The 15492-nt window shown below is 31.7% G+C and overlaps 1 protein-coding gene across 1 annotated transcript; it reads left to right on the top strand.

Moving 5' to 3' along the window:
* Positions 4834–7801, top strand: LOC109354845 (membrane steroid-binding protein 2-like). Its single transcript, XM_019597622.1, has 2 exons — positions 4834–5267; positions 7240–7801. Exons 1-2 carry the CDS (start codon positions 4957–4959, stop codon positions 7601–7603), a joined length of 675 nt encoding a protein of 224 aa, XP_019453167.1. The 5' UTR covers positions 4834–4956; the 3' UTR covers positions 7604–7801.

The following is a 15492-nucleotide window of genomic DNA, read 5'->3' as shown; positions in this document are numbered from 1 at the left end:
GATTCAACAAGCTAAGAGGAGAAATTGGTGTTATAGACTTAAAGGAAATTTTGAATTAAAGGGGAATGATAGAATTGTAATTCAAAAGCTTAGTTAGTTTTCTTACTATAAATAGCAATATGTTATTAGTTAGTTAGTTGAATAGTTGCTATATATAGAAGGTTGTCACCATTGCTTTGATATATGAAAATAACACAATCTCCTTCTAACAATCTCACTTCTTCTATTCTTTCATCACTGTCTCTGTTCTAACACTTATTATTATAGATAATGTATTTGAGTTCAACATATCTACTAATCATGTTTTAACAATGTTTTTTAATTGATTTAGCTAGTAATGGAGGACATTTATGTGCAAATGATTTATCGACAAACTACTTGTATCTATTGTCATTGTGTCTCTAATCTTTTCACTATATATAGATATGATGATAGATCTGTTTACACTGAATTAAGTTATATTCAGTTTCATCTATTTATTTATTAAATTCAACGAACCAAATTAGTAATATTTAAAAGTCATCTAATATTGATCTTTTTTCTTTCATCACATCTTTCACTCACTCTTTTGGTCCATTAAATTTGAAAAATTAATAGATGAGATTGAATGTAACCAGTACAACTTAATTTGGATGTAAACAGATCACTCATCATATATAAATATTCAAATATTTTGCAAAATATATATGTATGTATTATATTTCATGCCAATAAATAATATTTAAAGGACCTCTATCTAAAATTGCGGAAAAATTGTATTATATTAATTTGATTTAAGGATAAGTTAAAGTTAGTTTCTAGCGTTAAGTAAGTCTTCAAGTCTAAGGTCGTGTACTAATTTAAAAATTATTCCAATTAATATTTAGGATTGAGTAAAGAACAAATATTACACGCATTAACTTGGTTCGTGCTCATTTGTTATGATCTATTTACAAGTTGAAATTTAGAGAAAAATGAATAAAAATAAAAGGTTTGAGGTACCATGAAACACACGTATAAGGTTAGTCTTTTATTTCCCACTCTCTCTCCTATCTTTCATCTTTCATGATCTCATATTTAATGATTTAGTGGAATGAGATCCACAACTTATATGATTTATTAAATTATGATTAAGTATCTCCAAATATGATGTGTCAGGCTATATCCAACCAAATTTTTCTCTCTTTTCTTCCTACCAACCAAATGGGAAGAAGCACCCTTGAGCAGAGAGTTAATAACACCATGTGGTACGTTAGGCAACTCTGGTTTTCGACAAAGAAAAAAAGTTATCTATACTTATATATCTATATCATAATATTAATTTATATTTTTACTACTAATAAAGGTAAAACAATTAATAACCATCATCATGATATAATTTTATATTCTAAACTTATCATTTTGTATTATTAATAACTATTATAAACTTCCATACATTGATTCTATTGCTTTCATTTTTATATTAATATATCATTAATATTCCACACATTCTCTTATTTTTATCATCTCTCTTTCTCAACTTAAGTAGAACACACAGTAACATAAAAAACATTTGACAACTCTGTAATGATTATTAAAGATACAAAATGAGAAATTCACATACGTTTTATGTGTATCATATCAACTAATACATGTTATCTTTTTAAATTTCCACTCTCTATTGAGTTTATATATTGCATTTCTTATATTTAAATTGTTTTTTCTTAAATAATATAACATGAAGATGATATATTTTATATCAAAAAAATAAGAATGTGGGTGATCGGCACGAGGTGTCGGTCGCCACGCTAGTTATATAAACGCAAAATATTATGTAACTACTACCATTATTTAATTTCTACAAAAAATCATAGAAATAACCAACACCAACACATTAACCACCTCTATCACCTTAAATAGTAAATTATAATAAAAACAAAAAATTATAATATAAAGTATATAGAACACAAAAAATATATTTAATTCTCCAAAATAAATATATGAAAATTGATTACTTAATAGTATATAATATAGACTGACAGACATAAAGTATTTATCAACACACTAGTTATAACTAAAAAGTAAAAAGCTAATAAGTAGTATGAACAACAACAAACCTTACTTTCAATTCCTGAAATTATTGATTAAAAACAAGTAATATTAATCCCCGAGTTTGGGAAATTATCATATTAGTCCCTCCTATTAGTCCTTGTTCAATAAAATTGATCTTCACACAATAACTTTAAAAAAATATTATAACATCGTATTTTTTAAGAAATGTTATAATATGATAATTTCTTTAAAATATATAACATCATAATTTTATTTTCTAAAGTGTCATTTGAAAATTTAGAAATTTATCATTTTCATTAATGAAGAAATAGTAAATCAGAGAAAATAGATAAATGTTGCATAGAAATATAAAGTATAAAGGATTATCAAAATCTGCAAAGTAGTGTTTTATAAGGAGTATATATACCAACAAATTGGAAAATTTCTATAAATGGACTTTCCCTTATTGCCATTGATATTAAATATATTAAAATAGACAAAAGAGTAGTTGTACCTACTTAATTATCAATGTTAACGCATACATATTTTATATTTATTTATAACTATAATATTTATGTATTGTCAGTTTTAAGATTATGCACAAATAATATATTATTTATCATTCATTTATATTTCTTTTTTGAAAATAAGTGATTATTAAAAATATATGATAAATAATATATTGATAATATATAAAACTCATACAATTATAAGCAGACAATTAAAAAAGATTCAAAGACTAAAGTTTTATCCATTAACATACAACTTTATGGCACTGCTTAATGCATGTATTATCTCCACCTAATAAAATTAATACTTAATTATTGTAATGTGCCTCTTAGCGAATAGTTGGATATTAATCTTTTTCAAAATTAGAGATAGTTAATGTAAGTTTTGCTCTATATAAAATGTTTTTTATGCAAAAAACATAGTTCAAACTGAATATCATTTTAAAAACTCAATTATCTATAAAGCATAATTAACTTTGTTAATTAAAATTTTATAAAAAGATTAAGATAAGATAACATGAACTAAGGCTAAAAAGTTGAAATGCTAATAATATAGATCGTGGTCGGGTTTGTGCTTAGTACTTACCCAACCTTGACCTGAAATTTAAAATTGGAACCTGAATCTGAATTTAGCGGAGTTGAAAATAATGCTACTATTCCCGAATTCGTCAAATTTTGGGTAAACCGGACCCGACAGGAATCCGTCTGAAACATGGATTTATTTATATATACAATATCTATATATGTCAAAAGTTTCTCTATATAAGTCTTATATATATTAATCGGGTTCCGAGTAAATATTAACTGTATCAAACTCAAAAGTTGAACTCGAGTAAAATCTAAACTCAATTACATCAAGTTTTTCCCATTAAATTTAAACATATATTTATAGGTTTGATTTTCATTATTATGAATACTATAATAAAGCCACTCAACAATTTGGATTTCCAGCACTTTTTCCCTCTAAATCACAACCACATTTTGCATCTTATGTAGTAAAAGAATAATGATACTAATTAATAATTAATTAGAATAATTAATAAAAACAATATTTTCTCAACTACTTATTGCTTATTTGTCATTTCTCATCGGTTCAATTCAAAAACCAATAAATCATTCTTAATATTAATATAGTATGACATTTTATTGAATATATATTTAAAATCGGTCAAATTAAAAAATATCAATTAAAAATCTCTTATTTTTTAAAACAACACATCAAATCTTGCATCTTATATAGTAAAAGAATAATGATAGTAATTAATTAGAATAATTATTAAAATCAATATTTTCTCAACTACTTATTGCTTATTTGTCAATTCATGACAATTATATCAATACTTAAATTGATAAAAATGAAAAATATCGATAAAAAATCTCATACTTTTTAAAACAACACATTTTTCGTATAACTATGTGTAACATGGTTAATCACTGTATAATTGCAATAATAAGAGTGTAAAATTTATATAATGTTAATATAAAAATTTATACACATTCACTATATTATGTATTATTATTATTATTTTGAAAAATCAATTATAATTAAAAATGAATAATAAATAATGCAACAACAATGTATAAACACTCATATAATGTTAATACATATATTTTTCAAATAATTATTTTATAAATTTATTATATTTATTTTATATAATTTATTTAATTCATATTCCCTTTTATTAGTAAATGAGTAAATCATGCAATCAATGATATTACAAACCATATACTAAATACTAAGAGTGTAATATTTATGTAGTAATAATACAAAAATTTATACACAATTAATGTTTAATTAAATATTCATTTGTATTACTTTTATGTAAGAGTTAATGATAATTGAAAATGAATGATAGATAATATAATGACAATGTAAAAAAAATTTATTCTGAGTGCATACATCTTTTTTTCTCAAATACTAATAGATTTTACTTTTTCGATATTAATGAGTAAATACTCATTTCAACCTCTCATATTTTCGACATTACTAGTTTGGTTACTCAAAAATTGAAAAACCCAAAATAATTATCACAAATTTTAAATGGTGAACAAATTAATCATTTTTACCATATTTTACAACAACTAATAAGACTAATTTAACCACAAAATAAACTAATTTGACTTATATTTAAAATTATTGAAATCATGCTACGTTTTTTAATTTTTGAATAAAAAGATGATGGAATAAAATAAATATTTATTGTTAATCAAATTGTTGGGGTTACCCATATAAAAAATAACTAATAATTGTGGCCGTTTCCCATAAAAAATAACCAATAATCGGCGTTTTAAGTTTTAGACAACTGTTACAACACCAATCACCAAACCCCCGTTAAAGCAAAAGTAGAAAAGTACAGTGTTAAAGTTATTTGATGTTATAAAAATCTCATCCTTTTCTCAATCCTCCCTCTTTCACACACACAATAGAATTGAAGCCATGGCTCTGCAACTATTGGAGACATTGAAGGAAGCCATAGTAGCCTACATTGGCCTTTCAGTACCAACCTTCTTCACCCTCCTTGCAGTCCTCATTGCCTTCTACTACGTTGTTTCGAGTTTCTTTGGTTCCTCTGATCAACACGCCCATGGTAGTTCTAGGGGCTATGAGTCACCGGTGCAGCCTCTTAAACCACCAGTTCAGCTTGGTGAGATCTCGGAGGAGGAGCTTAAGGCCTATGATGGCTCTGATTCTGAAAAGCCTTTGCTTATGGCTATCAAGGGTCAGATCTATGATGTTTCACAGAGCAGGTATCGAGTATAAAAATAAAAATCACTTTTTTTTTGGATTTTTGGTTTTGACCCTTTTTGAATTTTGTGGTTTTGGGTTCTGGGTTTTACTTTTGGTGACCAAAAGTGCTTTTTTTTCTTCCGGGGTGCTTAGTTTTTGCTGAATGTGAGTTTTAAGGAAATTCTGGCTTGCTTATCCAAAAAAATGTTTTTAGTGTGTTTCAGTGTTTCACCTATTTTATGTGCCATTTTTTTTTGGAATTAGTGATTTTATTTCTGGATTTATTCGAGTTTGACTTTCTTTTCCATGCTTATGGGTTTTATTTTTAGGTTGCTTTTCTTGAAAAATATTTTTTTGTCTACCTTTTATGTATTTCATGGTTTCATCTGTTTTGTGGTGTTTTGGTTTTGTTTTCTACATCTGATTCCTTGTGGTTCTTTGTTGTTATTATTATTATAATATTGAAAAGAGGATGTTCTTCTTATTGTATTACACTTGGCTATGCTATTTTTGAGTGGAATTTGGAGAATTGAAATTAATGGATCTATCTAGAGTTGTTTTATCACTTGCCATCAATTACATAGGTCAATTTTCAACCCTCTATTTTCCACCTTTCTAGTCCACACTTCTGCTATGCCTACCCTCATTGTATGGTTGGTGGAATTGGTGATAAAGTTGGTGGAATAGAGAGAGCTGGATGAAAAGGACTTTTAAACAAAGTTATGGCCCAGTGTGAAATTGACCTCTATTTTATCTTGCCCCTTATCTTATTTTTGTTACTCCAAGCACCCAATGTGTTTTTGCTTTCAAATTTTCCACATTCCAAATTTACTATCGTCAACCATGTAAACCATTAGTCAGAAGCCTGCAGTAATTTATCCTTAGCTGAAACAGTATCACTGTTTTAATGCTTGCTCATTATGTGTGTTTGCGTGTACTAACCAATCATTTTAAATTTTAGCCATAGTTTTGGTGCATCTGAAATAGGTCTCAATGAAATGTAGCATCAGTATGTTCCATATTTTTGTATGGGCTAAAGTTTGATCATGGTGGATTCTATGTTTCAATCATTATATCTCATTCTAACAGTAATGTTTTTTCTAGTGACTGGAAATATTGAATTGGCCTGCTTATTTAGTTTCACCTGCAAGTTATATTTTAGGGGTAATTTATTTTGGGATTATGCCAGATGGTAACTCTACTCATTAAGTTATGGACTTGGAATTGTTCACATTTTATCCAAAAATAAGTTTTCTTGTATCTTATAAGCGTGAAGATTTTCATACAATTTCAATATACTTTGAAGTTTGAGCCATCCAAGCCTTTGATTTAAGGAGTAAGTGGGTATAACAATGGAAGGAGAACAACAGTATCTTATTCTTTGTATAGGTGGTAGTGCATCATATGCCAATTTGGTGTTTCATTTCACTTTGATTGCACATGTAATCTTTAAGAAGCTTGATTTGATTTTTTGTTCCCGTACTTGGTCTGTTCTAATTGCTCTAGATCAGCTAGAATCACAGACTCACAAGTCTTTGGTATGAAACTTTGCTCGATATGGAGGATTGAACCTTGGCCTACTTTGCATCCCCTTCTGTCCTTGTTTCCTGAACAAATATTGGGAAATTTAGGAATTTTTCCATTCCGGTTGGGTGCCTGATTCTGTTGTGGCTCTGCTTAGAAAAATGAGTTTGGAATGGTTTGAATTGCAATTCATTCATGATTCCGATTCAGAAAGGAGCCACCGCCTAACTTGATTCCTTAAACTGCTTTAAACATGCATTGTTTTTGTTAATGACATCAATGAATGGTGTTGCAGATGAATGATAAAATCAACAAAAAATCTTCATTATAAATTTTTGGCAGTTGGAAAAAATATTAAACTCATTTTATTTTGATCTTTACTTCAATTCTGATGTAACAAATTATTAATCCAAACCAAAATAAAAAGATGGATATTTTTTTAATGTTCCGTTTGTGTCTTCTTACAAGGATGTTTTATGGACCTGGTGGACCTTATGCTCTATTTGCCGGCAAGGATGCCAGCAGAGCTTTAGCAAAGATGTCTTTTGAAGATAAAGATCTAACCGGAGATATCTCTGGTCTAGGTGCATTTGAGCTTGATGCCTTACAAGACTGGGAATATAAGTTCATGAGCAAGTATGTGAAGGTTGGAACTGTGAAAAAGACAGTTCCAGTAACCGAAGGAGAAGCACAATCCAGCGCTGAACCATCAGAATCTACTCCCTGTGATGCTGAAGCTGATGCATCCAAGAAGCCTACTGAAGATGGTCCATCGGAAACTCCAGCGGTTAAAAGTGAAACCCCTGCAAATATTGATGCTGATAAAGAGTAGTGATGATTGTATTGTATTGACAATAAAATACTCTTGCAAATTGTGGTGACAATGATATAGGAGATTATGAGAAAAACTGAACCTTTGTGGAAGTATGAAACAAATGTTCTTTTGGTCTAGGACCCCTGTTTTGCATGGAACTTGGCTTAAATATTGAATTTGATGGATGATTGAATATTCAATGTTTAATTTTAGTTATCTTAAGATATTTTTTGGGTGGTATTAAGGGTATCCCTTTATCTTTTGGTAAGGAACTAATCCTTTTCGGGGTGCGTGACTGCCCCTCTCAACAAGTGTCACTCCAAGGAATCGAACATTTGACCTTTTGGTCATTATGGGGATCTAGCTGGGTCTTACACCATTAGACTAACGCCTTGTTGGTAGTTATTTTGAGATTTAAAAACCTTTTTTTTTTTTGCATTCCATGAGATGTGATATAAATTCCCTTGAGGTAACATACCACTAAACATTTCTAGGATCGGAGCCAAGTAGAGGTCTTTAGTACAACCATTTGATCAGTGCAAGAAAATGGTAAGTATGCAGATTTTCCTTCTGCATGCAAATCATTTGATTGATGCCTCATTTTAGTCTCATAAGTTCTGGTAGTGGATATAATTTGATAACCCCAATTGTTAGCAGGCACAATATATGTGAACATTTTTTGTTTTTGTTTGTCATGTCATTGCTTAGTATACTCTCCTAACTAACTCAATATTTTAATGAGCATACTTTTTATATGCTAACACTATTCACATATTAGTCAGTAATTTCTTCGTCAAAATTTTATATTTTTAATCACTCAAATAGTTTTGATATATTGGCCCATTTGATAAGGAATTGATTTAAAGCCTATTTGAAAAGGAATTGATTTAGAGTATACAAAGTTGTTAGAAAAACTAGTAATTCAAAAATTAGTTGGAACTTGCTATAATTAGAAAATTGTTAAAGTTAGTTAGTCTATAAATAGTAAGGTGTATAAATAACTCATTGAGTTGTTCTATGAATGCAAGTTGCTTACACAAAAATTACACTACCTTTCTTGTTAATCTTTCTCAACTTCTTCTCTAAATCTTCTTCATTATGTTTCCATTTTCTTGCTGTATTTCTTTCTCTTCTTTCTTTGCTTCAACATTTGGCATCATAGCTTTGGTTTGGAGGAAAAATCATCACTCTATTTTCCGCTGCAAACATGGCACAATCAATTGCTAATTTCTCAACAAACTTGCCCGTGCTTGATGGATCGAATTGGTCAAGATGGTGTATCCAAATGAAAGCCATCTTTGGCTACCAAGATGTAGCTGAAATTGTCGAAGATGACATCCCAATTCTGGAGGAAGGAGCCACTGAAGTTCAGAAGAGTGAGTACAAGCAAAGCAAGAGGAAAGATTATAAGGCATTATGCATCATTCACCAAGCAGTAGATAATGCACACTTTGAGAAGATTGCAGGTTCTGCAACTTCTAAAGAAGCCTGGAAAACTCTTGAGAAGCACTATGCAGGTGCTGCTCAATTAAAGAAGATAAGATTACAGACAATGAGGAGAAGGTATGAGCTTATGCAAATGGAGGAAAGTGAGAAAATCTCTGAATTTTTCACAAGAGTAATTACTCACACTAATAGCATGAAGTCGTGTGGAGAAAGGATGGATGATGCCACAATAGTGGAGAAGATTCTTAGAACAGTGACACCAAGGTTTGATCATGTTGTGGTGGCCATTGAGGAGTCAGGGAAGGTTGAAAGAATGAAGGTTGAGGAGCTTCAAGGGTCACTTGAGGCTCATGAACAGAGGATGAATGAAAGAGGAGCAGATAGATCTCCTCACCAAGCCTTACAGGCTCACACACTCAAGAAGGGATCTCAGTTTGCAAAGACTTTTAACAAGAATCGAGGGAAAAGCTTTGAACAGAGAAATAACTCAAGGAGAATACAATCTGGTAATGATCTCAACACTGAACATGGAGAGACATTCAACAGAAGAGATGGAGGAAAACATGTCAAATCTTGGAAGAAAAAGCTTGACAGAAAAAGAATTAGGTGCTTTAACTGTGACAAGCTTGGACACTTCTCATCTGAGTGTCAAGCACCTAACAAGAATCATCACTATGGAAGGCAAGAATCAGAAGCAAACCTTGTCAAGGAAGATGATGAAGACTCGGGTGAAATTGTTGTTCAACTAATGATGACAACAAGCAATTTAAATGCAGGCAGTGATACTTGGTACTTGGATTCTGGATGCTCCAACCATATGACTAGAAATAGAGAATGGTTAGTAAACTTTGATGTAGCAAGAAAGAGTAAGGTCAAATTTGCTGATCACAGAATCATCACTGCTGAAGGAACAGGTGATGTCCCTCTTATCATGGCTAATGGCAGGAAAGCATACATCAGTGATGTGCTATATGTACCTAATATGAAGACCAACCTGATAAGTATTGGTCAATTGCATGAAAAAGGCCTCACAATGCAACTCTTGAATGGTTTCATGACAATCTATGATAACCATAACAGGAAAATTTTGAATGCTCCATTATCCAACAATAGAACATTTCAGGTCAAGCTAGGAGCAAGGAACACTCAATGTCTAAATGCAACAACCAAGGATGATGAAACCTGGTTGTGGCATCTGAGATATGGTCACCTCAACTTCAAAGATCTTGGATTACTAAGGTCAAGAGATATGGTAAGTGGTTTGCCAGAAATCAAGGTTAAGCAACCTGATTGTGAAAGCTGCATCACAGGTAAATTGACTAGGACCTCTTTCAGCAATCACTCACAAGCAAGAGCCTTAGATACACTACATGTAGTGTACTCAGATGTGTGTGGACCTATGGAAGTACGAACCTTAGGAGGAAACAAGTACTTTCTCTCCTTCATAGATGAATTCACTAGGAAGATGTGGATCTATATGCTTAAAGCAAAGAGTGAGGTGTTCCATAACATGATTAAATACAAAGTCATGGTAGAAAGACAGTCTGGCAAACAAATCAAGATCCTCAGGACAGATGGAGGTGGTGAATTCACTTCAAGAGAGGTTGAAAAAATCTGTGAAGACAGTGGCATAATTCATGAAGTAACCTCTCCATACACTCCACAACACAATGGCTTAGCTGAAAGAAGAAACAGAACTGTGATTAATATGGTAAGGTGTATGCTCAAGTGTAAAGGACTTCCTCACAATCTATGGGGTGAAGCAGTAACAACAGCAACACATGTTCTCAACAGATGTCTTACACAAAAGCTCAACAATATGGTTCTTGAGGAGGTATGGACAGGGAAGAAACCTTCAGTGAAACACTTAAAAGTGTTTGGTTCTATGTGCTATAGACATATACTAGACCAGATCAGAAGGAAACTAGATGATAAAGGTGAGTTGATGATTTTTGTTGGCTACAACTCAACTGGATCATACAAACTACTCAATCCTGTGACAAAGCAAATAGCTTTCAGCAGGGATGTCAAGTTTGATGAGATGAGCACTTGGAATGACATTCTCAAGAAGATTGAACACAAAGAAGCAATGATCACAGTGCCCATAGAAGAAGAGCATGAGAGCATACATGCAACAAACATAATCTCAGGTTCAGAAAGTGGTGAATCTAGACCTACAAGAACAAGAAGCAGACCAACAAGACTTAGTGAAATCGAGATGCTTGCAGATGATGCAGTTACAGAAAAAGGTGACTTAATCCACTTTGCACTCATGGCTGAAGCTGAACCAATCACCTTTAATCAAGCAACCAAAGAAAGTGTTTGGATCAGTGCAATGGAGGAGGATATCAAGTCCATTGAGAAGAATGAAACATGGGAATTAGCTGACCTACCATCAGATAAGACTCCAATTGCAGTGAGGTGGGTGTACAAGGTCAAATATAGGCCTGATGGAAGCATATCCAAACATAAAGCCATATTAGTGGCAAAAGGGTATATGCAAAGAAAGGGTCAAGATTACTCAGAGGTGTTTGCCCCTGTAGCCAGATTTGAACCTGTGAGATTAATTGTTGCCTTAGCCAGTAGTAACAATTGGAAGTTATGACAACTTGATGTCAAGAGTGCCTTCCTAAATGGACCCTAGAAGAAGTAGTATACATCACCCAACCTTCTGGATTTGAAATACAAGGAAGTGAAGACAAAGTACTAAGGCTGAGAAGAGCTTTGTATGGGTTGAAACAGACACCAAGAGCCTGGAACAAAAGGATTGATTCATTCCTAGTATCAATTGGTTTCATCAAGTGCACTGTTGAACATGGAGTCTATGTAAATGTGACTACCACAAATGCAGTAATTTTGCTCTGCCTCTATGTAGATGACCTGGTCATAACAGGGAGTTGTTAGAATGAAATTCTCAAACTAAAAGGCAAACTTAAATTTGAATTTGACATGACAGATTTGGGAGAATTAGCATACTTTCTGGGTATTGAATTTCTCAAGACAGATAAAGGAATCATTATGCATCAAAGAAGATACATCACAAAATATAATTCTATAATTGTGTTATGGCCATTATGTAATTAGCCAAAATATAAAATGATCTTAAGTAAAGATCACTCACAAACCAAGCAACCACTAGATGCAACAATTTTCAGACAAATGGTAGGATGTCTCAGGTTTGTGTGTCATAGCAGGCCTGATATAGCATATGGTGCAGGAGTTATAAGCAGAAACATAGCCACTCCTAATCAAACACACATGATAGCAGCTAAGAGAGTCATGAGGTATCTGAAAGGGACACTCCACTATGGTATTCTGTTTCCCAATGAGGGGGAGAGTAAGCTTCAACTGGTTGGTTTTTCAGATTCTGATTGGTGTGGAGACAAAGAAGATAGGAGGAGCACTTCAGGGTACACATTCTTTGCTCATGGTGCTCCAATCTCATGGAGTTCCAAGAAGCAAGAAGTGGTAGCACTATCAACATGCGAAGCTGAATACATTGCAGCTTGCAATGCTACTTGTCAAGGTCTATGGCTAACATCACTAATGGCAGAGTTGAAGTGTGGTGAAGACTTGAAGATTGAATTAAGAGTAGACAACAAGTCTGCTATAAACTTAGCAAAAAATCCGGTTAGCCACGGAAGGAGCAAGCACATTGAGACAAAATTCCACTTCTTGAGGGATCAAGTTAGCAAGAAGAAGGTTGAGCTAATTCATTGTAAAACAGAATTGCAAATTGCAGATGCTATGACAAAACCACTAAAGGGAGATAGGTTTGAGATGATGAGATCAATGCTAGGTGTGGTGAAAGTTTGAAGCAATATGGCTTAAGGAATGATGCATTTTTTTCGTAAATCTCACTGTTGTATTTTTTAAACAACTTGCTGCTTGTTTTTGAATGCTTTGAATTAAGGAAGGATGTTAGAAAAACTAGTAATTCAAAAGTTAGTTGGAACTTGCTATAATTAGAAAGTTGTTAAAGTTAGTTAGTCTATAAATAGTAAGGTGTATAAATAACTCATTGAGTTGTTCTATGAATGCAAGTTGCTTACACAAAAATTACACTACCTTTCTTGTTAATCTTTCTCAACTTCTTCTCTAAATCTTCTTCATTCTATTTCCATTTTCTTGCTGTATTTCTTTCTCTTCTTTCTTTGCTTCAACAAAAGTCATGAGTTAATCTAACTGTTGACATAAGAACCTCATGGAGCATTGAAAGTAGAGAACTAAGGACTGGACATTGCTATGGATAAGCTAACGAAAATTGGTTAATCTATTTGGTAAGGAATTGATTTAGATTCTATAAAGTTATGAGTTCGAATTTTGCTGTTGTCATAAGAACCTCATAAAGCTTTGAAAGCCCACAACAACTATGGACTGGACATTTTTGGAAAGCTAATGAAAATTGGTCCATTTGGTGAGGATTTGATTTAGAGCTTATTGGGTAAAGAATTGATTTAGAGCCTATTTGATAAGGAATTGATTTAGAGCCTATTTGGTAATGAATTGATTCAGAAAGTCAACAAAGTCATATGTTCAAATCTTGCTTGCTGACATAAGAATCTCATAGAGCTATGAAAGCCAAGTTGAACATCAGTATGGAAATCTAATGAAAATTAGTCCATTTAATAGGGAATTGATTTAGAACCTATTTGGTAAGAAATTAATTCAGAAAGTCGACAAAATGATAGGTTCAATATGAATATGAGAGCTTTGAAAGCATACAAAGAAGTATGGGCTGAGCATTACATTATTAACCAATGGAAAGGGTGTGACCTTGTCATATCCATCATTGTTTCTTGTTTATAATTTCAACAACATACTGAACAATGATTGGACTTTTTCCCTTGTCTTCATGACACCTCAAGTACACATAACAATTTATTCTACAAAATACATAACTTATGAATCATGCTAATAGAAACATATGCATTATTATTCATTAAAAGATTAAGAGATTCAGAAACCAAATCCTATCAAAAACTTCTTGATCTTGCAAATCGCAATTGAATTAACCTTGGGCTAAGGTAGCCTTCACATTACAAGCCCCATTTATATTTTCTAACTCATGCACTCAATCTTGTTGCATCATCTTCAACGATTCTATGTTGAATGAAGATCATTTGTCTCACATTTTGTGTTTCACTGTGTACTAATCGAAGGAAAAGTTAACATATATTTAAAAAAAAAATATAAAGTAATATTTTTATACTATTTGGTGAGGTATGATTGACTTGAGACATGAGAACAATAAGTTTTGAAGACAGATGATCTTGGTTCATCCTCTGTCCCCTTAACTTTCTATCTCTTTGTGGACGGGACAAGATTAGGATACCAAATTGGGACATGTGATCTCCATCCATCTTCAATACCAAGAACTCACGTTACTTAGTTCTTCTTTGACACATTCATCCTTTTTATCTGCACACAATTCTATGTTTGCATTCATCCCTCTAATTTGTTTTTCATAGTACATTTGTGATTTGTTACTTACTGAAGAGGTACCTGAATAGTACCAAAAAAATCTCAGCCATTTTTGTTTGATTACTATTGCAGGATTTGGGTTGTGGTATGCTCATTATGATTTTGTTGTGACCCTCCACCTGAAAACATTACATCACATGCATTAGACCATGCTTTAATTCAATGATAATGTCACAACTCACAAATGTTTTCGTTTCATTTTAACATTTTGAACTTGTAATACTTATAAATTTTAAACACTAAGAGCAAAACTCATAGAAAGATAATACCAAAATGACAAAATAATTCCAACCAAAACATAAAAAATTTAGTATTTATATATAACCATATTTTCCTTTAAAAAACATAAAACGTTTCGCATGTAAACTGGACTTTCTTTCTGACAAAGGAAAAGAATCATATCATTAAAAAAAATTATGGCTGTCAAATACCTATTAGTTAAAAATCATATCAACATTATTAGTTAAAAGACATTTAACACTCCAAAGTTAGTTAAACGACTTTTGTCTTGCGAGAATAAATGGAAGCGGTCCTATTCTTATTCTGAATTATCGTTGTATCTATATCATGCCTGTGTCAAATATGAGACCACATCTCCTATATTACAAAATGTGATAATTCATGTGTTGTTAGTAAAAAAAACAACATTTAATTATTAAAATTTTAACTCCAATATAATTTTCAATTAATCATAACTAATAGTATATGGAGTAACACATTTTATAAAATACACCGGTCAAATACCTATCAACATTAATTATACACTTCAACCTATGCTTTAAAACTTTGTATATTTACTTTTTTATTTTTACGACCATTACAGATGAAAATGTCTTTTTTTTTTACCATAGTCATTTATTTTTTTGTTATAATTAAGAGTATTACTTCATTTTATGAATAATGAACTAATCTATTTCTGAGTATGAGAGTGTTTCTCTCAACAAGTGTCATTTATATGAATTGAGTTTTAACCTTTA

This window comes from Lupinus angustifolius, chromosome LG08 (genome assembly GCF_001865875.1).
Source record: "Lupinus angustifolius cultivar Tanjil chromosome LG08, LupAngTanjil_v1.0, whole genome shotgun sequence".
NCBI lineage: Eukaryota > Viridiplantae > Streptophyta > Magnoliopsida > Fabales > Fabaceae > Lupinus > Lupinus angustifolius.
The sequence above is the reverse complement of the archived record's forward strand: the minus strand, read 5'-3'. Positions and strand labels throughout refer to the sequence as shown.